The sequence below is a fragment of the Barbatula barbatula genome (genome assembly GCF_947034865.1).
Source record: "Barbatula barbatula genome assembly, chromosome: 11".
NCBI classification, from domain to species: Eukaryota; Metazoa; Chordata; class Actinopteri; order Cypriniformes; family Nemacheilidae; genus Barbatula; species Barbatula barbatula.
In genome coordinates this window covers 18,951,752-18,974,642 of record NC_136774.1, presented here as the reverse complement: position 1 = coordinate 18,974,642, position 22,891 = coordinate 18,951,752, and the positions used below count along the sequence as shown (strand labels likewise).

The following is a 22,891-nucleotide window of genomic DNA, read 5'->3' as shown; positions in this document are numbered from 1 at the left end:
ACATGCTAAGCACAAACTGTGTCCGTGCCCTTTACGACAACTCTTGATCAATTCTTAATACGTCTAGCCAAACATTTTCCTGTGCCTTTGAGTAGATACTTCTTGCTCTTTAAATTAAGAACTAAATATCTCATATGAACAAAATGTTGCTGTTCTACAATCGATTTGTGTGATGTGTTTGGAAAACAGTCAGTATGGCAACGTTTGGTAACAATACATTTGAAGTATATATGTATATGTAAAATATGTGAAATAGCATTCCCAACTTCCAAATGTATTTTTTATGTAAGAGAAAAATATCAAATTCTTTGATTTGATTGGCTGGTAACATGTTGGGCTGTGAGACTATTGGTTAAAGGGATAGTTCACCCCAGAGCCATTGAGAGAGGGTTGCGTCAACTCCGTTGACTCCAATGGAACAGTTTTTTTTTCAGACCGACTGTGACAAACTTTTGACATAAAGTTTTGTGAAAATTTACTTTTAAATAAAGCATTTAAAGAGAAAACATAACTTCCTGGAACAATTTGAAGGCTCCATGAATCATGTGACAGTCCATAATAAACGTCTTGAGTAAATGTCTCCGTTTAAGTAGTAGGCTGATAAAGAACAGTTATGTTTCAGTCTGACATTCTGTGACGTTACAGTCTGTATTTTTTGTCACTTTTTATTTAAAGTCTGCCTAAAATAACAGTATAATACCCGATAAAGTATTTTTGATTTCCGTTACTTTATTTCTGTGAGCATATAGCTGCCATATAGTTCGACATAAAAAAACGCACACCTTTATTATTACTAGCGTTAATATAAGAAACACTTTCTCAAGAATCTTAGAATTTACTTTTAAAAACTTGGACAAAGTAGATGCGTCTTAACTCGAAGGCTGCGTCCCCCGGAGATAACATTTGTTTGCCGCATATGACAACCATGTTTATTCAAGTATTATTTCAGAAAAGCAACTGTTACATTGGGTAAGTGACATTGCAATGATCTTACGGGAAATAAACGGCTCTGGTTCCCCCAAAAATGAAAATTCTTCCATCATTTGCTCACCTTCTTGTCATTTCAAACCTGTATGACTTTCTTTCGTCTGCATTACACAGAAATATCTTGAAGAACGTTGGTATCAGGAAACCGTGGGTGCACTTTCACTTCTATTGTTGGGACAAAAAACCAATGCCAAAGTCAATGGGGACAAATGGTTTTCTGACAGCAACGTTCTTCATAATATCTTCTGTTCTGCAGAAGAAAGAAAGTCATACAGGTTTAAAATATCCAGAGGGTGAGTAAATGATGACAGAATTTTCGATTTCGGGTGAACTATGCCTTTAATATTACATTTCTCTCTGATAAAGAAAGCAGAGGCAAGAAATATTTATATAGTTTGAGGAAAGATATAAGGAAACAAATTTGACATTAAACTAACATGCACTTCAGAGTCATACCGTGCACCGTTGTATTTATTTGGTGAGTAAATATGGTGTATTTTTGGTGTGCTGTCTTTAATAGCAGCGTTATGTAATACGTTTAAGTTACGTGTGAGTGCACTCGGAACTGAAGTGGATTGGTCAATTGCAGGTATTAAGAGGTAATGTAAGTAGGTGAAAATGACAATAATTAAAGTACCAGGTTTAACAGTCCTGGAGGGTGTTATTTATCTGTGAAATGAGCTCTTTATGTGTGACTGCAGCTTATAATGATACAGAGTGTAAAATAGTGGTAATATGTTAAAAGGAGAGAATTAGGCTTTCAGAAATATCTGGGGTCAGATTTATAATTTGAGAATTATTTGTTAAAATGGAGTGAGCTATGCAAAGGGTTATTGTAGATTTGTGACAGAGCACGTATAAAAGCTTTTTATATACTCGCAGCCACTGGGATTTAAGCGATGCTACAACGCTTAAAAATGTAAATGCATCAAAGTAATATTTAATATGTCAGTGTGATAATTATAGACCTTTGAACACAATTAGACCCTCCTTTTCACTTAAACTGTTTTTCAGATAAGGTTAGCCAAATTTAAGCTGAAGTTTTGCCTTTTTGCAGCATGTTTGTTGCAATTGAACTACTATTACAAAACTATATTCAGATCAAGTTTTTTCTGAAAAGATCAGAATTTTGTTAAATTAAGTTCCTTCTCAAAAAAACAGGATGGTCCGAAATAGTTTTTTTTCTTTACATTTGTCATTTTATAGCATTCATTTGAAAATAACACAATTAATGTTTTGAATATGATTTTTATACTTAATGTAAACTTATGTCCCCCATGAAAATTCAGTCTTCATTTAACCAAACAACGTCAGTACTTATTAACTTATATTGTATTGACACAAACAATGGGTACCGCCGTGCTTTGGTTACCAACATTCTTTAAAATATCTTCTTTTGTGTTCTGCAAAAGCAAGAAAGTCATTCAGGCTTAAAAGGACAAGGGGGTTACGAAATGATGGCATTTTTGGATGAACTATCCCTTTAAGTATGAATGATCTGCAAAATGTGCAGAGCTGTTGGCCGCTAGTTTCATAACCATTGCACCAAAACTCAGGCAAAGGAAAACATCTGCTGAACAAAAATATTCTTGTGATATTTATTATTGGTGGATTTGATTGTCTCCTGATATTTCTCAAACTTGCAAGGAAGTGGGTTTTCTTACATCAGTGAACACCTGATCGTGTTGATACTTTCTTTGGATTGATTTTATGAAAGCAAAAGTACATTCAGGGCCACCTGAGGTTTAGCGTCAAGGGCACAATGATGATGTTCTTTGTTGTTTTTTCTGAATCGCAACACTTGGATATCAACACTACCATTCTGTATCCCACCACCACCTTTAGAGACCCACAGTTTGTCTGTGGAGTTAATGTGTGAGTATGTTTTCCAGTCTCGTCGTCTTCACAGACATGTGAGAAATGACTGCGTTGACTTTGCGCTCCGTCCACAAGTGCTCCTTCTCTCCTGATTAGTGTGAAGAGAGATTTGAAAGACCTTCTTCTCTCACTGCTTAATCAATAAACCGCTGACAACCTAGCGAGCGAGACAGCAGAGAAGCGAGAAATAAAGAAAGCGAGCTCTCTGGAAAATAGTTTGCAATCCACAATTGCCGCCCCGGGCTAAAAGCGAGGCCTGTGTCTGAATATATTTTTAGAGAGTATAAGATAGAGATTGACAGCGAGGGTGAGGCTGTAAATTGAGTGTCAGGGATCTCACTATGTAGTGAGAAAAGAAAAGGGGAAAAAAGGAAAAAATCATGAGTGAAATTAAACCTCGGAGCTGTAACACATAATAAAGTTGGCTGCGGAGAGAGGTTTCCCGTCTGGACTTTGTTTCTTTGAGAAATTATTTAGAACTCTGTGGGGGGCAGGAAACTAATAACCTATATTAAAAAAGCCTTCTTTCTTTCAATTGCATTTACAGTCCGAGCCTTTTTTGGGACTCTGAGTGGGTGTAGTGTGTAAAATGATTACTCGCTTCATTCCAGCCGGTGATGTTAAACCGCAGCTGTATCGAGCCCGGCGTGATCCAAGTGACCTTTTGAAATTACGTGGGTTTATTGCACAAGGTTAGATGCGTTCTGCATAGTCTCAAACGGGCCGCCCACACTGACCGCCTGATGCATACTGCACACAAAATCAATTGTTTTGAAGGTAGCAGATTGATACTATGGGCACCTTTTTGCACTTCACCCAAAAAAAAAAATTCTGTCATCATTTACTCACCTTCCTGTCATTTTATGACTTTTGATTTTGTTGCAGACCACGAAAGAAGATAAAGTATGTGAAGAATGTTAACAACCGAACAATGGTAGTACCCATTGACATGCATTGTGTTGTTTTTCCACATTATCTTTTCATAATATATATGGGCAGGCTCAATGTCATAGATCAAAAGTTCTTTCCCTCTATACTTCAGCCACTTGAAGTGTCTTGAATCTCATGCTAGGTTTACCTTCAGTGATGTCTCAATGCCTGTTTCGATCCAGGCCTGTTTCCACGGCAGCACCGGATTTGTTTCCACGGCAGCATCGGCCATCAAGTGGCAAGCGGTCCCGTTTTTGTTCACACCCCTCGAGCCCCCACCGTCACATTCTGAGAGGGCAGCACAGCTGGGGGCATATCCCAGAGAAATCACGACTGCTTTTTTCTTCTCGTTTGTTACTCGTCCTTTCATGTAAGGCAGCCATAAAGTTCAGTCGTGCTGTCTTCAAAAAACCCTGTTATTGCCAGTCTCTGATTCTCTGTCATTCAGAGCAAAGACCGCCATCCCCTCTTTCTCCACATTTTTCGGATTTGAAGGGAGGAGGCAGTAATCTGGGCGATCGGAGAGAGACTATGACCAATGCTGCCAAATCGAGAGCGAACCATTTGGCAAAAGGACCTTAAGCATGACAGATTTCTCACTCTCTCTCTCTCATTCCCTTTCTTTCTGCCTGTCCCTCTTTTTCTCTCTTCTTATTCCCCATAATGTTAAGAGGCAGACGATGTTTTCTGTTTTCTTCTTTCTTTTTCAAGTCCCAATTTCACATGCTCTGTCATCTGTGAAAGCTCATATGTTAAAAGGATAGAAAGATGGTATTGGATTTGTCAGTTGATGCCAAAGGACTTTTTCAGCCGCAGAAAGCTGCTTTCACTCAGTCCAATCTCTTCTTGGTCTCGTTCTGTCTTAATCTATCTCTTTCTTTTTAGATGTTTGAATCATGGGGATATGTGATAAAGGTATTATGAGAATACTGAATAATACCTAAAACATTTGGCGATTGTGGTTGTTGCACCTCGGTGTTGAGCATGAATGTTGTACGTTCCCCAATTCACAACGGAAGGCATAAATGGCCTACATTCTTCAAAATATCTTCTTTTGTGTTTTGCAGAAGAAAGTCAAAGTTTGAAATATCATGACTGTGAGTAAATGATGAAAACTTTAAAATATTTTTAATTTGTCTGGTCCATTTTTATGGAAATGTCAGTTTTATCGCTCTTAGTAAATAAAAAAAAAGACGTTTTTACCTATATTTATATTTTCTAAAGAGAGTTTGTTATTTTGTATTTTAAAAATTTGTATTTCTAGTTTGTTATTCCAGTAGAATTAAACATCCCTCCAATAGATTCCATCATAGAACCATTACAGTTTCCATTAAAACCAATACAAATCCCTTTAAAACCATTATAACTTTAATGGATTCTATTGTTTTTTTCAGCAGGGATAACACTCCACCAATAGAATCCATCACATACAGTCAATACCATTATAGTTTCCATTAAATCCATGAATTCTCATTATAACCATTAAACCCATTATATTTTCTATTGTGTTTTGGACAGGGTTCTGTTTCTTTCAGCAGCGCGTACATAACTCAGTCCAAGACTGACAAAACCACAAGCAAATGTATTTCCCAAATACACTCTTAAAAATAAAGATGTTTTACGATGCCATTTTGTCTAAAGACCCCAAACGGTTTGTTCAATTTCCTTTGACTAAATGGTTCTTGTGGAACCAAAAACAGTTCTCCTATGGCATTGATGTAAAGAACCTTTATTTTTAAAAGTGTAGGTGCATCTCCAGGGCTTTGAATTTAATACGTCCATACTAATGCTTAAAAAAAAGTGCCCTTGGTTTAAATTATTCATTTTAATTTTCCTCTGCTGCCGCCATAGACCAGGGTTTCAGGTTGGCCTTTCCTTATTAACCCAATTAGCAGCCGTTTCGCTACCACAAATCTTTTATCGGCGCTTTGTTTGAGTAAAAACAAGCGAACAGCAACGATAACCCACTAAATGACTATTTTTCTTTCCCTTGCTCTCTCGTTCTCCCTTTATTCCTCTCCACTCGTTCAGATGACACTTCCTCCCTCTCTCAACCTCAATTGTCGTGAAATTGTCGAGAACAGAGATCCTCTCTCCATTTTGCGGAGATGAGCGCGGGTGAGACGGAGAGGGGGGCTTGATTGTGGTAAATCGATCTCTAATCACCCCGCGCTCTGTGCTTTTATCCCCCTGCACCATCTACGGGGTTTAAGAGGGTTCAGAGTTGTATTTACATGCTGGGTTTTGAGGTTTTTCTCTCTCTTCAAGCTCTGTCTGACACCAGTGTCATAACATGCCATTGTAATCCTCTGGAGTGACTCACGTCTTACATTGCATTGTGGGAACTGAAACCTCCGGCCCTTGATTGCGCATTTCAGCCTCCACTTACAGTACAGGCTCAGATATGACTCGTCCTCCTGTCAAGCGGGTTGTTGACCGCGTTGCTCCTCCAGTTTGACCCGTGTTATTCCCCCGTCCGCGGTCTGGCGAGGCCCTTTCGTCGTCCAGCTTTGTGTCAGCCTAGATGTGCCCCAGATAAATTCAGGAATGGCACGTTAAAGAATATAATGGAAGTTGTCAAGGGGAATCGTTGAAAGGGGCAGTTTTTGAATAGAATCTGACCTTAAATTGAAGAGGTGGTCTGATGCTTGGAGTTGAGAGAACTACTTTGGGGGGGCCGAGGGTGGAAATGGTTTATGACCTTGTGGGTAGCCAGTTGTGTGAGTAGAAACTGTTCATGCTGCCTGTTCTGCTTCTACCTGACCTGTACACAGGAAGAAATCCACAGGCGTAAAACTCTATTTCTTTTAAAGCTCCGTCCTTGAGGAATAAAGTGAGACTGGAGAGAGAAAGATAGAGAAAGGTACAGCAGTCTGTGCCCTGTAGAAATTTACCACTACTGACGATTTACAGCTAGGCCGTGTCGACTGATATGACGCACACACAGGCGACCGTGTCATTCCATCGTTGCAGCAAACTGATGCTAATTCACCACAGCGTGAAGAGGCGAGTGGCATTTGAAATAGCTGAATGCTCATGGAGGATAGAGCCCACGAAATCCTGGGGTGGAGGTTTGGGGGGCATACCAGAAGTGAGAAAGAGCCATTTCCAGGGCTCTCCCATAGCGGTCGTAAAAATAGGCTTATGTGATGACAAATATAGGAATTTACCGACTCTAGTTACAGAAAAGTAAGCGAGATTGAGGCTATTGCATTTTCAGACATAACTCAAAGACTTAATCCTACTAAGTGTCATCCTTTGTATATGTGCTAAACTGTACCATTGTAATAAGAATTAGATCTTAATATCACATCATATGAAAAGTGTTCATCGCCGCCATAATGATTGAAAGCAATGTTACACTTGAAATTATGCAAATAGGAGCACAAGAGTACTTATATTATGGTGTAAATGCTTATTTTTATTTCTGTATAGTGAGCGCTCAATAGTTCAACATACTTGAATAGATTTTAGAGGGACAGACAACAGCAACTATATTTGCATACATTTGGCTTAATATATTAGCTCATTGTGTACACTGAATTCTACCTAAACTACATTTATATCAGCATTTTGTCTGGGGTATTATGAATATAAGATCTATGAATGCAAGATATGTCTGCCAACTTGTAAAATTGTATAAACAGGTCATTATTTCACCAACCGCACAACAAATGCGAATAAGGGGTCACTGAAATGAATGGGCCTCAGTGCAGTGCTTGGAACAATTGGTCACTCCATGACACGATATTTTGAAGACACTTCCGCATTCCATTCTTCCAACGGAGATCTATACAATTGTCCTAACAGATCGGAGTTAGCCATTAGTTGCAATTCGCAATCTTACCACTTGACGCCGTTAAGATGCCATTTATGGTTCACCCTGTCAGTGATGGATGGTAAGAGCGTTGGGCTTGTGATCAGAAGGTTGCTGGTTCAAATCTCAGTGCCAGCAGGTGACTGAAGTGCCCTTGAGCAAGACACCTTACCCCTGACTGCAGTAATGTGTCACTGTAAAAAACTACTTGTAAGTCTATTTGGATAAAAGCGTCTGCCAAATGAATAAATGTAACTGTAAATGTATGGTCATTGAGCAACAGAGCTGGAGTCAGTGTCATCCAGCCTTACAGAAAGGACACGGCAGAATAAATGCAGACTTTCGTATTCGAATCACCTGTCTCTGGTTATGAAACTTATTCTGCCCTTTTTTAACAGAGCCAAGCTGCCATTTCTGCTGAATCTGATCTATTTGGTCTCGAGCTCTCTTAAAGATCCCGGGTAATAGTGTTACATCAGGACCCTTTCATGTCTTATCAGTTTGCATTAAAAGTGGCACGTCGAGCGCAGGATAGGATGCAACGCACAATCTGCATAACCTTCAAAATCCATTCGATTTTTCACTTTTCCTCAAAGACACCTCTTTCCTTTGGTGACATTTACATATTTATCGCACCTGATCATAATATACACGTGTTAAATATTAAATTTTTAGGTGTCGGGGGTAGCGCGCAGGTGAGAAATATGCTGAGGTGGCTGTCTCAACCAAGGTTGTCAACATATTTCTCTCGTCTCGCTCTTCCTTTGTTTTTCCTCCGCCACTTCATTCCTAATGGAAGCGGGTGGCAGTAGAGGGAGCCGAACGGGGCTGTTGACCTTTCGTATGATTTGAGGTAGTGAGATCTTAAGCGAAATGAGGATTCCCAGCACCGACCAGGCTCACCATTAAAAAAGAAATATGGATCAGGGGTGTCGAGTTCTTTTAACAGAGTCAGCCCATTACTGGTGCTTTATGGTCTAATTGGGAGCGTGTCGTCTCTTTAAGAAAAAAAAGTTGTTTATGTCCCTGCAGGTCCTTATAGGTACCACGGTGGGATGGGTTATGAAATCGGTCAAGGTAACATCCATGCATTAAGGCATCAGGATGTCTGACAGATGTTGAGGGAAAATAGTATAAGAAAACCACTGAGGCAGCAAAACAAGTGCTGGGGGAAAAACTTCTCAGATTACTAAAGCACATTTGTCTTGTTTTGTAAGAGTTTTTTCTGCCATTGCGGGGCTGTAGGTAGTGAATGATTGGAAGTGTTGGCGACAGAATCTGTTGTTGATCTTCAGCACCACCTGCAGGTCAGAGGATGCAATAAAAGGTGTATTTTGAGAGCACTTCTGGTAAATTGTGCCAGTCTCTAAACATAAAGGCAAACATTTAAAACACAGATTAAAATGCTGAGGCGAACCAACATTAAAAACACATCCTAAAAGAATCAATTTAGAGAAAAAGTGTATATAGCTGCAATGATTCATAAGGAAGCGTCTTAATGCTCGTTTTAATGGATGGGGGTACGTAAGGGATTCTATGGGAATGGGCCTGTCACAACATAAACATAAAGCTCACTCCATCTGTCCTTCATCAAAGTGTGCGATTTTCCTTTAATATTTTTGTGAAATAGCTCTGTGAGTTTACACCCCTCTTCTTGTCATGGTGGGTCGTGCTCAAGGTGGGATTTATAACTAATCGATGCAAGCGCCCACGTTTCCGTCGAGATTTCTGAATGGCAAAGCCATTCGTCTCTGTGAAGGACGCAGAGAGAGAGAGAGCGAGAGAGAGAGAGAGAAACTGGGACATATTTGTCTTAAAATGCAACTGTTTTATGATTGCAGCCCATGCTCGAGTATTTTTCAGTCCCCTAGGAAGCAGATTAGAATATATATGGGTAAACGTTGCATAGCGGCAATCAGCATTTCCTCCGGCTCAGCACAAACCCAGATGAGATCAATAAGATATTAGGCTTGTGTACATAGCAATGAGCTGAACGATCACTGGAGTCGTTTAGGACACAGTGAGAGAGACTGTGATATATTATTGACCAGCCATACAAGACAAGCCAGTCCTGTGGGAGGAGGGCGTGTGTGTGTGTTTGTGTGTGTGTGAATCCATGTGGTAACATTTGCTTTACATGAAAGATAATCATCTGTTCACTGCAGTGTGGTTTCCAGTTACACCTTGTGTACTCAAGTATGGATTATGGACAGGGCAAATAAAACCAGAGGCCTATAGTGGCCTTAAAGACATGGCAAATGTGTTTATTTGGATTTATAAATACGGATGTCACTGTTATGCCAATTCTTGTAATTGTATTAATATTTTTTCTTCGTTATTTTTAAAAGAGACAATGTACATTAATACACATCCGTGGATGTAAATGCACCCAAAACGATGTTATTGAGCAATATCTGTCTCCACATTTATCACGATAAGCGTACTATAATGATTTATAATTTGGCACAGATAATGTGCGTTTGACCCACGTCCAAAAAAGTCCCACAAGTACAGTACCTTTGAATCATTTTATGTTTTAAAGAAAAATAGTGATAGAGAAGGAAAAGTTATGGATTGCAGCTTCTATGCGTTACTAAGACTTCAATTTTGACATTTTTTGAAAGGCACCATGAAATCAAAATTGTCAATTTACACTTTTTATGGAATATTTTTGTGTTTTTTTTCCAAATGACTTATCTGTGTGCTTCGTCTTTTTTATTTCATGTGACATGTACCTGTAGCAGCGGCTGTGGTGTTTTGGTAGAAGATGTGGTAGAATTTTGCAGACGTAGGACCTCTGAGAATCCAAGATGACAGGTTTTCCTGAACTGCCTTTAGTGCAAAAACGCGACAATGATCGCAGGTCTGGTCGCTGGATTGAGTTTTTGTTCCCAGCAGCACAGTTCTAATCATTTCCCTTCACTATTCGCAATCCCTTCCAGACTTAAAGACAGCCCCGTGGGAGCACGAGTTACCACAGACATAATGTATTAGGCCATGCTTGTCTTTACAGCTAGTGATGGATGAATATAATATTCAGAAGGAGCCTGCTGAATAATGCATATGGATATTTTAATGTTCACGGTCAACTCTGGATGTGTGGGAGATATCTTTGTGGATAGACCGGTGTTCTGCTATTCTTTAGACTGCTGAACCATCGTGCGAGTGTGTGTGTTCGTGCATGTTTTTCGTCTCACTGTGCCTTATTAATTCTATAGATATCCCCCTGACACAAACACACATCCTCTTTGTAGACAGTTCACGATACATCCACACATGTCTATTTGTCATCCTGAAGCAACACTCTTGCATGGAATAGAAACATCCATATTACTTGGAGGACAAATTGTTTTGTGTTTTTGGTGTATCTGTGGCAAATGACAAAGAGCATGTTTTTATCCACTTGACTACTAATAGGTGGAGATAACAGCCTTCAATATGTGGATGTATCTGCCCACAGGTGTAGGTGTGGAAACCAATGTGCTTTTCATTATGTGATTTTCTTGCTCGTGCTGGAAAAGTTATTTCTGACGTACCTGTTCGGTCAACCTACGTTAAGGACGATACCAGAGGAAAATCGAACAAATTTCCTTGCATTTAGCATCTAGTCTGGAGGAACAGAATGCCCTGAGACTGAAATATCCTCTGCCTGGAAGTATTTCAGACTTTAAAAGGGAAGCTTTTGTTGGCAGTCCAGCCTTGCTTTTCATTACCTTGAATGGTATTCTCTATTTCATTCACAACTGAAATTGTGCACAAAGAGGGACTGATTTGATTTACGGTGCATTAAATTCATCTCTGTATCATTTTGGAGATTGTAAAGGAGGAGAGGACTAAATATCTGGAAACAGATCTAGAAGTCATTATTGCAACTGTGATAAGGATTCGGCATGGAATTGGGGAATAGTTATACATTTATGTAATGGTCATAAATGTGATGAAATGTGATCATGAATTAAATGTATTCAAATGAGTTTGACAGAACTCCTGTCTTTGATTTGTATGGTGAATAGAAAGCCCCAGTCCAAACCCATGGCAAAGATGCTACTTATAGTTGTAATATTAAGCTCTCTAAAGGAGGGTTTTAAAATAAAAAAATCTGCTTTAAATGTCGAGTGTTTGAAATGTAGCGGCATCTAGCAGTAAGGTTGCGAATTGCAGCCAACGGCTCACCCCTCCCATTTAAAACACTACGTAGGCTTACGCAGGACTGATATGTCGTCACGTTTTTGCTTCTCAGCCTAAGAAGATAACCTATTTACGAAATGCGCTCTGTAGAGCAGTGTGTCCGTTTAGGGCTTCTGTAGAAACAACATGTAGATGCAGTAGAAATAGCTCATTCTAAGCTATTATAAAAAATAGCACTTCATGGTGTGAGGTCTATATACACCTCTGAAGACATAGTTATGTGTATTTAATTGCATTTTTGTCAATAGATCCTCCAAAGTCTGACATTCCCCTTCATTCCTGTGCTGTCGTACTGTTTCCTACTGCACGTCAGAGGGGTAAAACTCCAGAGTCCACGCATATGGCTCCTGACCGCCCTGTCCTACCAGGACCCCTGCCTGCCGAGAGTTACCTTTCCATGTGTCTGTGTGTGTTTTGCAGCCCATCTGAACCAAGAGAGAGAAAAACCGGTGGTGTTTCTCACAGCCCGCGTTCATCCTGGAGAATCACCTGCTTCTTTTATCTGTCAGGGTAGGACCTTGTCTTCTTCTTGACACGCATACACAGATTTCACAGTTATGTCTTGAATTGTTGAAGTACAAAACACTGACCAATGTTGCATCACAACAGTTGAACTTTAAGTTCTGTTGTGTCGGGCTCCGCTGTGAATGAAGGGCAATGAAGGAGGAGTAGAAAACAGGAGGTCAGAGAGTGTAGCGCAGATTAGAGGAAGTGTCAACTCACCTTCTCTGCATCACTCCTAAATCTGTTTAAAGCCGGTGATTGAAAGACCTTAGCTGTCATAGGGCACAACACTTGCTGACACACCAGTCTGACAAAATGCCCAGATTTCAAATCTATCTAGAACTTTTGTTGTGCAGCAAACTCTGCATTACACCAAAAAGGCTTTACTAAACGCCCTTGATACCAAGTTAAAACAGTACAATATGAAAAATGTTCTCTGTGTAATGGGAGAAACTAAAGCGTTAAACTTTCCATTGTTCCTCCCGCATTCAAATCCTTTATGAATTAACTCCTTTTAAAATAACATTTAAATTATTATAAATTATTTATTTAATTATAATTGATTCTAGACGTGTGTGAGTGTGTGTAGTAGAATGGAGTACGAGTTTATATATATCTTTATATATATATAAATATTTCATATTTATTTGTTTATTTAAATTATTTTATTAAATATCTAATATCTTTATTATGCTATTATTATATTTTTTTATTATAGTAAACATGTTTTTTGACAGATTGATTACAATATTGAATATGTTGATTACGTTCAGATGTCACGAACAGGCAATTTGGTTAAATCATTTGTAAATATTATGTCATATATGTTATTAAAAGATATATTTATATTTCATTAGTCAAAAGTACTGTCAAAATGATTTGCTGCATCCGGGTGACCTTGTGTTCTTAGTTTTGAGAGGTTGTTTTCTGGAAATAAATAACCTGCAAATGTCATGACTGGCCAATCAGAATCAAGCATTTCAATGAGGCGTGAAAAAATAAGTTCAATATAAACTGTGGTTACTATAGTCAGAACTAGTTATTTTTGTAAAGACAAACATTCGATTTTGCAGTCTGTGAATATACACATTTCAAAGTGTACAATATTCTTATTGCATTCCAAGCACATATAGACATATGCATTAAAGCATGCTAAATGCATATGTCTATAATGACTGCATGCACTCAAGCTGGCATGAAATTCACAGGTTTGTGCAAAACCTAATGATCTGGGTTTTTTCCCCTGCATGCTTTGATAATGTTCTAAAGAGCATCTTGTGTGCTTCAGTGGAGGCAAGAAGAAACTGACCTTTTGGTAACAATAAAAAATCTGACCTTTTATCACATGGTCATTGTCACGAATTTGGTTACGTTTGATTAGTGAACTGCAAATAGTGCCGAATCTTTACATTTCGTCATTTGGTCCAACCTCGGTCCAGATTAATAAACAGTACCACCGCCCGTAATGTCTATTTATGACCCTGACTGTATGTAATGTATATATATCCATTACATCGGCGATCTAACACCCGGCGTTGGAATTGCTGATATCAGACTACCGCCGCTGTGTGCTGCCAAATAATGTAGGATGGTCTGTGAATGCGATTAACAGCGTTCTGTCTTTTCTCAGCGCATTTCCATGCAGCTAATTACGGAGTTTGGCCTTGTTGTAATTCTGAAGAGGGTTTTTACACTTAACGGAAGTTTGGTCAAAACGAAGCTTCAAAGTCACCTGCCCGCCACCTTAATAACAGACCCGCACACGCGCCGTGCCGATATGCATGAATAAATATGGGAACTTCAAGCAATTAGATGGCATATCAGTGTGGTATGCTTCTGTGCCACATTGACTCAATTAGAGAGCTTGTTATGCCTCCATTAGCACTAATGAGCAGGACAGAGTGGGTGAGGGGTTGAGAAAGAGGGGGAAATGAGATGGGGTCTGCCCTCTCTCTCTCTCTCTCTCTCTCTCTCTCTATCTCTCTCTCTCTTTCTTTCTCTCTCTCTCACTCTCTCTCGCTCTCTCTGTTTACCTGTCAATTATTCGCTCTCAGTACAGGTCAATTTGAAGGACAACAAGTGGCCCCCACTATTGACATGCCTCTCTCACTCTCTCTCGCTCTCTTTTTCATTCTTTTACTCTAATTAGTGTGATCTCCGTCTCTCTTATTTTGTGTTGTCTGCTCTATTCCATTTGTATTGACTGGAGATACGTTTTAACGTTGTAATTTTTCCTATTGTCCAATTATTTTTGTCTTTCTCAACTCAATTTGTTCATGGATGGACTTCTTATTGTGTGTATCTGTTTTCGTTTTGTCTCTGCTGCAGGTGTCATTGACTTTCTGGTCAGCCAGCATCCCATCGCACAGGTGCTGCGCGATCACGTTGTCTTTAAAATCGTGCCCATGCTCAACCCCGATGGCGTTTACCTGGGAAACTACAGGTCAGAAAGCAACCAATTACTGCGCAAGCATACTGTTTAAAGGAGTAGCTCACCAAAAACTACTCAAAAGGGAATTCTGTCATAATTGACTTATATCTAGTATAGCTTTTTGTCTTTTGCGCCTAACACACTAGTATAAGGAAAATATAATGACATTTTATGTAATAAAAGTGAATGTGAATCCAGGCTGTTTTGTTCAAAAATGACAAAAGCATCATAAAAGTCTCATAACAGCTGCAGTATATAGAACACCTTATAGTTACTATCCAGCTCTTAGCTATATATTAAATCTTTGTGAGGAAAACTTTTTCAAGTTTCGATTTGAAAACTCGTGTTATTTTTTGTGTTAGTTAGGTGTCTTTTTAAGTTATTATTAGTAAATTAAAGCAACTCAACTGCATTTCAAATGCACAATAAAAAATGAACATGCATGAACAGAGTTATCTGTTTTTGCGAATGAACTCTCAATCTTTAATCTATTGTTTTTCTGTTGCAATCCACTCCCATACTTTCAAAGGATGTATGTTATGTCATGATGACCTCTGCTAGTTTTTATAGATGGCATTTCAGATATTGATTATCAATATGTTTCTGCAAATACCCTATGTGATGTGTATTATAGCCTGCTTATAGATAATCAATGCTGAAAATGAATAATGTGTTATTAACCGTAGTTGTAAGTACAGGAAGTACTTGGGAGAAGAATGTTTGTACAATAGCCTTCCTTTCAGAAAGTGAATTGCCTAGTCATTTTAATTATAACCTTTAACGTCCAAAATATTCCTGGCTTCCGTTATGTAATACGGTCAGGGTGCTTTTTGACTTGCTCTCCTATTAATGTGATGTAGTTTTGAAGACCTAAATAACAAGATGGTTTTCTGCTTAATGACACCTTGAGAGTGGGTATTTGATTCTAATGGGTCATAAAATTAGCAAATCATAACCGGGCTTGATTTAAACGTTTATTTAATACTTTTAATCGCCTATCGAATAACCAGTTACACTAAAAGCAGTTTCTTTCGAAAATACAATTATTTGTGCTACCATTGAATTTTCTAAAGAAATTCCCTTTTCACACTACTTTGTATAAATTAGCAAATAAATATAAGTAGTTATACGAAGTTACCCTTTTATGCTGATCTGAGACCTGCTTGCTGGAGGAAATCTCACGCTATAGTGGTTGTGGGTGTTGAAGCCACTAAAGTCTGCACGGGGGCTGCAGTCGGTCATGCGTGGCAGGTGTTGTCTTCACTCCTAATCCCATTATTGGCTTTTATATAATGGCGGCGATCATTCTGAATACGCCAGCGGCTCACTGTGTTCTCCCAAAGGCCTGCCGAAACCCCGATGGTGGCTGCCACCTAGTGTCGGCTCTCTCACACTGCGTCACTGCAGAGGTGGATCAATGCTAGTGACAGGGCTGACATACAGAACATCGCCACTACTGACCCCCAGGTACTCTGAGCAGCAACTTTAACCGATGCTGCTTCGCTGAGAGCCAATGAGCTCCATAATTAAAGATTTGACCCATCTCTCTCTCTCTCTCTCTCTCTCGTTGTGCTGAATCAGTGCTTTTTCTGCATCTAGAGAGAGAGAGAGAGCAGATGCAGGAGGGGACATGGGATCAATCCTTGCTGACTGAGGATTAGTGTTGTTCTGGGAGCGGCAGCATTGAATATAGGTTCAGCTCAAAGTCACAGAGCCACAGCTGGACAGCAGCAGGGGCCGAGGCATCTGTCTAGTCCTTTATCGGTCGGCTGCCTCGAGGAAAGAATTTTACAGACAGGTGTTACTTTTTAATATACTGTTTGTAAAGTTACCAACCCTACAATGTCACAACAAAATCATTTTAAGTCAGGGTGAGGCCCCTAAATAAGAAACACTGATACACTAAATTGATAAACATAAACCTTAACTTCCGGTAGACCTCCATAGAATTAGTTTTAATTTAATTTAATACAATTAACATTAACAATAGAAATATTAATATGAATTAATATTTATACAAATGAACTATAAATGAAATTATTATATTATAATCAAACACAGACCGGAAGCTAACTTAGGGTCAGGCATGCGGGTCCAATGAAACCATCTATATCAAAGGGATACATTTGCACATTTGGTATAAAATTTAGGATTAACAAAATACTTAATATTGTTTGTATGTAATACGTAACGATCTGATCCTTGTAACGTCTGCACCTGTTGCTCAAGTTCATATAGAATACCGAAAACGTCTACACACAACACACACTGAATCTGTATCGCTGATCCCAACTGTGCTGTTCAAACATAATAACTATATCACTTTAAATCAATAAAGAAACGAATGCCGTCTTGTCCTGAACAGTCACAATGAATGACATCTAATCATTTGAGTTACCCAACCCCCATCTCATTGGTCTAATATCAATCCGCTCCAAAAGTTAAACAAATTTTATCCAAACATTAAATATGTTTAGCTAAGCTTTTTTTGGCTTGAGCGAGGACAGAAACATATTTGAAAGACACATTGTTGGTCTCTTTCATTGTCAGATTTTTTGGTTTTTTTAATCATAGGTGTTCTCTAATGGGCTTTGATCTGAACCGTTATTGGCAGGATCCTTCCCCCTGGGCCCACCCCACTCTGCACGCTGTCAAGCAGCTCATTCTCCAAATGAACCAAGACCCGGTGAGTGATTATATAATCTAAGTACAATATATACATCTACAGCTTTAAACAAACACTATTAAAATATATATATGTATACTTGTCCAGTCTGTCTTATTAGAATGGTGAGGAGTTCAGTTTGCTATATCTTCTTACTGCGGAGTTTTTCTGTTTTGTAAATGAAGGCAAAAAACAGTGCAGGCTGCATTCACTCTGCAACTTCTGATATTTTGATACATATTTTTCATACTTTTAAAGTAAGGTCTCATCTGTTGTGCAACAAAGATGAAAAATCCTATTTAGAGGACGGTCAGATACAGTATGTTTTTTGGATGTCATAGGTAGGATGTCCAAATGCCAAAAAATCTGATTTCCTATTGTTTCCATTCATATGCGACAACATCCAATCGGATGCCAGATGTTGATAAGAAAACTTGTTTGATGGTGTTAATATTTCTCTTCCGAATTCATAAATAAATAAAATATTGTTTTTATTTACATTTTCCGCAGAATGAAAACTGAAGGAACAGGTCAAAATAACCGAAAATTGGCTTTGTATCGGAACAGACCTCAAATACTCAAAGAAAACAAGTTCATATTCACTATTTAAGAAATACTGTAAAAGTTTAATATTGACGGTTACATTTCTTTTATGATTTTATCACAGTTTTCACGAGTCTTGAAATTCAACAGACACTGGAATGGGCACAACAAAATGTGGAATGGTCTTTGCGGCTGTATGTGTACTTAAGCTTTGACTAACAAACAAGTGCATACCACCCCTAAACACGCAAGCCCACAGTTTGTCTACGAAACACAATGTTAATGTGTCTACCAACATCCTGGCTCAGCATATAAGGGCCAATGTTCTGTTTTTATACCAGCACAACTCAGCATCTTTCTGAGTCTTTATGTGCGTATGAGTTTGTGTGTGTTTGCAAACCAGGTGAGTCTCCCATACACAGCATCTTCTCTTGTTTTTTTGTATTCGAGAAAGCACCGCCTCTACCTCCTTTATGTTAATTATAGCAGAAGAGTGAGGTTGTCGGATTAGTGAAGGTCAGATGCTGTCCTGGGAATCATCTGCCCTTTCCTGCTCTTTCACTTCCTGATAAAACCGGCAGGCACGCTCACACAGGGCGGAGGGCAGTGCCACACGGCTCAACCTTTCCCCCAGGCCTGACGTGTTGATCAATGCGTTCCTTCATGGTAGACTGATCTCCCCGTGTCCCTCACATCGCTACAAATATATACACACACTTCATCACATTATGAGCTTACATGTACGGAATAACAAGCAGTTTTAGGGAAGTAGGAGTTCTTGTATAATGAACGCAGATGTGATTCGGCTGTAGGCACGAGGCCGCTGGTTACGAGGCCTGCTCGTGTGATATTAATACTTCTTCATTGTGCCTTAAAGAAAAGATGAAAGGAAGAGGAAAGCGTGTATCTGGTTTAGACAGATGTGTAAGATGCTGGTTTTACGAGGAGCCAGCGGATGAAGGCAGGGCAGATGGACTCCAGGGAGAGGTAAACATTTTATAGCTCTCTCCGGATCCCTTACTTTGTGTCCTTGTTTCACTCCCTTCTGTCCTTTTAAAGAGATTTAGTGAGGCTGGGTAGATCATAGTCCCCCTTCTCCTGATTTGTATAGCTGTTGCTAATAATAAACCTGCAGTAGGTTGGAGTTGTTGTCAGTTCGAACACATGAAGTCAGAAGTTCACCTCTCATCACGATGAGGGTCACCAAGGGAACATAACCAGGAAAATGTTATTTCCCTAAGTAAGTAATTAGTCATTTTGATGATGCATTTATCCAAAGCAACAGTACACATATTACACAGACAATCCCCACGGAGTTAGGCTCCTCTGATGTAATACCTCATAAAATGCCCATGGTTTAAAGATATTATTTTCCAAATCTGTAAAGGATTCATTTCTTCTAAATTCTTTCAATTTTTTACTCCACCTCGTGTCATTCTAAAGGTGTATATAAATGCAAAAGGACACATTTTTAAAGTCGGCATGAAACTGAACTAGCGATTGTCTTTGACTTGTCATTTTTAGGTGAACTACACCACACCTAATAATAATTTGCAAATACATTGTATAAGCTTTAACCCTGACTTGATAAAGAGGTCACATACAGCTCTTTCCTGAGGAACGGGGTGCGTTTTATGAGGCACCTAACCTGAAATGTAAGCGTTAGTCATGAAATACAATTTCAAACCGCTGTGACACCCAAGCGTGCCTGATGATCTTTCCTGAAAATGAGGGCGGCTGGTTCTTATGGCTTTTGGAGCAATTGTGATGGCTCTTAGGCTTGATTTTAAAATGCACCCTACTGAGTGTTACTCTTGGGAAATCAAGAGACAAGAGAAATCACGATTTGCACAATGAGAAGAATATTATTGCGAGATAAGTCTGCTTATGTGAGCCAGTAATGGCTGGATGCGGTGGTAGTTTTGGACTACTTATGCGGTTGTTGCCGTTCGCTCATTTGGATTGGACTAACTTTAGCCAATAAATCTCAAAAGAGATGCACATTCCTGTCTAACACCGCAGCAAACATCTCACAGCTATACACACAAATAAATGCAATCCTGAGACAATCGAAAGCCAGACTTGTACTCGTTGGGTTAATCACATTAGACACAGCATAGATCAAAGATGGGATGGCAATCTCGGTGCCAAGCCAGCGACCCCGGTGGAAATGCCCACTGTCCACTATGCAACATCAAAATACATATGTTCAGAAATACCCATACACAAACACGTGATAAGCTACCAAATGCTATTAACATGCTACCGTTAGACTTGCACCAAGACAAATATGTTTTAACCCGTGCTGGCAGATAGAACAATTTACGCCAATTTAATTACCAAGATGAATTAATGTAGCCGAACAAAAGCAGTGCTAAAATTATACTTTTTTCCAAGTATTTGTACACTGCATCTGCACGGAGTTCACATGTGCGGTAAGGATACGGCTATTTTTGTCCTAATGAGTCCATTTAATGGTCAGAGCTTATGTTGCCGCTGTCACAGAGTCGTTCAGCAAAAAGCACAACATAATAAGCTTTCATTTTGGTTCACAAGCCCATATTTAGACACATTTTGAACACCCCATTGGTGCACACGTTCACGTTCTATCCATCTTTTTGAACGCCAACGTCACCTGAGCGGGTTTTAAACCAAAACAATTTGCCACATTACACTCTCGAATGAGCTTTGGTCAGGTGGGAAACGACTCAAAGTTACTGATGCAAGTGTATATAATCTGTCCATGAGCGCAGAGTGTTTGTTTAGCAAAAAGGAAAGAGAGACGGGAGGGGAAGAATGAGGAAACAAATGGACCCATCTCCTGCGTAAAACACTGCTTTTCCATCCCATTTATCACGGAGGGAGAGGGATTCATTTTGATTGGCTGATTACCTCGATCATTCATCATGGCCCTCATATCCCCAACAATCTGACAACAGCATTTTGGATAATTTGTTAAAGATGACAAAAGGGCTGGTATTGCCATGGTTCATTTCTGACCTTTTTAATATTAGAAAATTAATTTTCCGTCTGAAACAAATGTATTAGATCCTGACAGGTTGCTCAGATGAATATTGCACCTTGAAAAACCCCCATCCACCCACCCATACCTGTGTGTTTGCCTCTCTCCTCTGGTGTGCGCCAGTCATGTGTGCTTCTGATGGTGGATAGAAGCAGTCTTGGAAGCAAACGAGAGAGAGAAAAGAAGGGATGAAGGTGTTGAGACGTCCTCTGGTGTCAGATGTACCTTTATTAGTCATCTCTGAGATTAAGGGGCAATTTACGTTCATCATCACTTCCTGTTCTCCGTCCCTCCATCATCTTACACTCAGTGAACCTCAGCAATAACAGGACTTTTATCAGATTAGTTTTTAAAGTATCTACAGGAGTCAAATACACACATTAGATGAGATTTTATTGTTTGCTCAAATATGATGAATTAATAAATATATGATGAATAACCTGTCATCATTTGCTGTCATCATATTCCAGATTATTATGATTTATTTATCTTTTTTTTCTTTTGAATCTTTCTTTCATGGGAAGAAGTAGAGGTTATATAAAGTCCCTGGTCACCTCCACTTTCATTATTTAGAAGACAGCAGTGTAAACATTTGTCAGAACGCTTCTCTGTTGTCGTTTTTTAAAATTTAGAAACTCGAGAAACTCATATGGACTAGAATTTTTTTTATGTTTTTTAACACATTATGTGTCATTTTGTGCTGATTTTCTATTTGAAAAAGAATAAAAAAAGTTTTGGGAGGATGAATTGAACATAGAATGTTGCCTTTAAAGTCATAATTCAACTGCCTAAACATCACACTGTAATATTCCAATTTCCTCTCTGTTTTTCCACGTTATTGTGTGTTTTGACCTCAATCAGAAAGCTTTTCCAATCGCAACTGTATTTCTGCATTAACAAAACTGCTCAGACTCTTTTCATTTTTTCAATCGTCTGCGGAGGGAGAACCGACTTTACAAGCCTGCGGAATCGGTTGTATCCTCTTTCGTAGGTACTGCTGATGCTAAGAGCTTTGTGGTTAAATGCATCAGCTTCTAATCCTGCTTAAATCAGCACCATTTCTTAATTCATACAGATAAGCAGAGCATTTATGGGCCTTAACAGCCTACACTAATTACAATTCCTTAGATAAGTGCTCATCCGACAAAATTCTTTTGAACTTCCGTTTCTTCTCAAAGGAGCAGATTGGCGTTTACCTTCCGTCCTAAGACGCAGCCCCGCAGTGAGTGTGGTGGGCATCGATTCCCTTTTGTATACGTGCATGAATATTCAACACGTCAACACACAAATTATGCTCTATTTTCATAATTGCCCTTAATTGCTTAATTACAAATTCAAATGAACAAATCTAGAGGTCAGAGACGCTTGCTAATTGAACAATCAATCAGCGTTAAGTTAGCCGAGTATTGTCCACCTGTGATTGACAGCACATTAAGATTGTGTGATTGGCTGTCTGTTTGTTGACATTGAGGGGCGTAGACGGCGACTGTACTTTCTGTCGCGGACACCGTTGATGTCGCATACGGGGATAATGGAGTTTGAATATTGTGTTGAATTTGAAAGGTGAGAGTTAATAGCACAGAAATAGGCCTCTTTTTCTTTCATGAACTCAGTACTACGATAGAAAGAAGCTGGTCTCTGATCAGTGCGAAAAGGTCATTTCTACCCGCAGGTAGGGAGCAGCTCTTGCAGAATGAAGCACTGGCCGAATATTTCATTTCCGCCCTTAATTATGTTGTTAACGGAGCAAAACGAGCAAACGAACCTTGCTTAAGGAACATGGTGCTTCATGCGTGTAGTGCCATTACACGGCATGTAAACTTGAGCATCTCTCTGAGCAACAGAAAAGGTCAAAAGTGTGTGTTCGTCTGGATGTGCACGTGTGTTTACATTTATTGGCTCCGCCCTGATTTTGTAATGCATAGC

The 22,891-nt window shown here is 39.2% G+C and overlaps 1 protein-coding gene across 2 annotated transcripts in view; it reads left to right on the top strand.

Annotated features, from left to right (window-relative positions):
* LOC306900702 (cytosolic carboxypeptidase 6-like) overlaps window positions 1-22,891 on the top strand; it is a 257,938-nt gene that overhangs the window by 217,730 nt on the left and 17,317 nt on the right. For both annotated transcript variants that reach the window (XM_079467926.1, XM_079467925.1), the window contains 3 exons: window positions 12,221-12,310; window positions 14,633-14,747; window positions 17,310-17,421. In XM_079467926.1, the coding sequence (XP_079324052.1) occupies window positions 12,221-12,310; window positions 14,633-14,747; window positions 17,310-17,421 (317 nt within the window). The remainder of the gene's footprint in view (window positions 1-12,220; window positions 12,311-14,632; window positions 14,748-17,309; window positions 17,422-22,891) is intronic.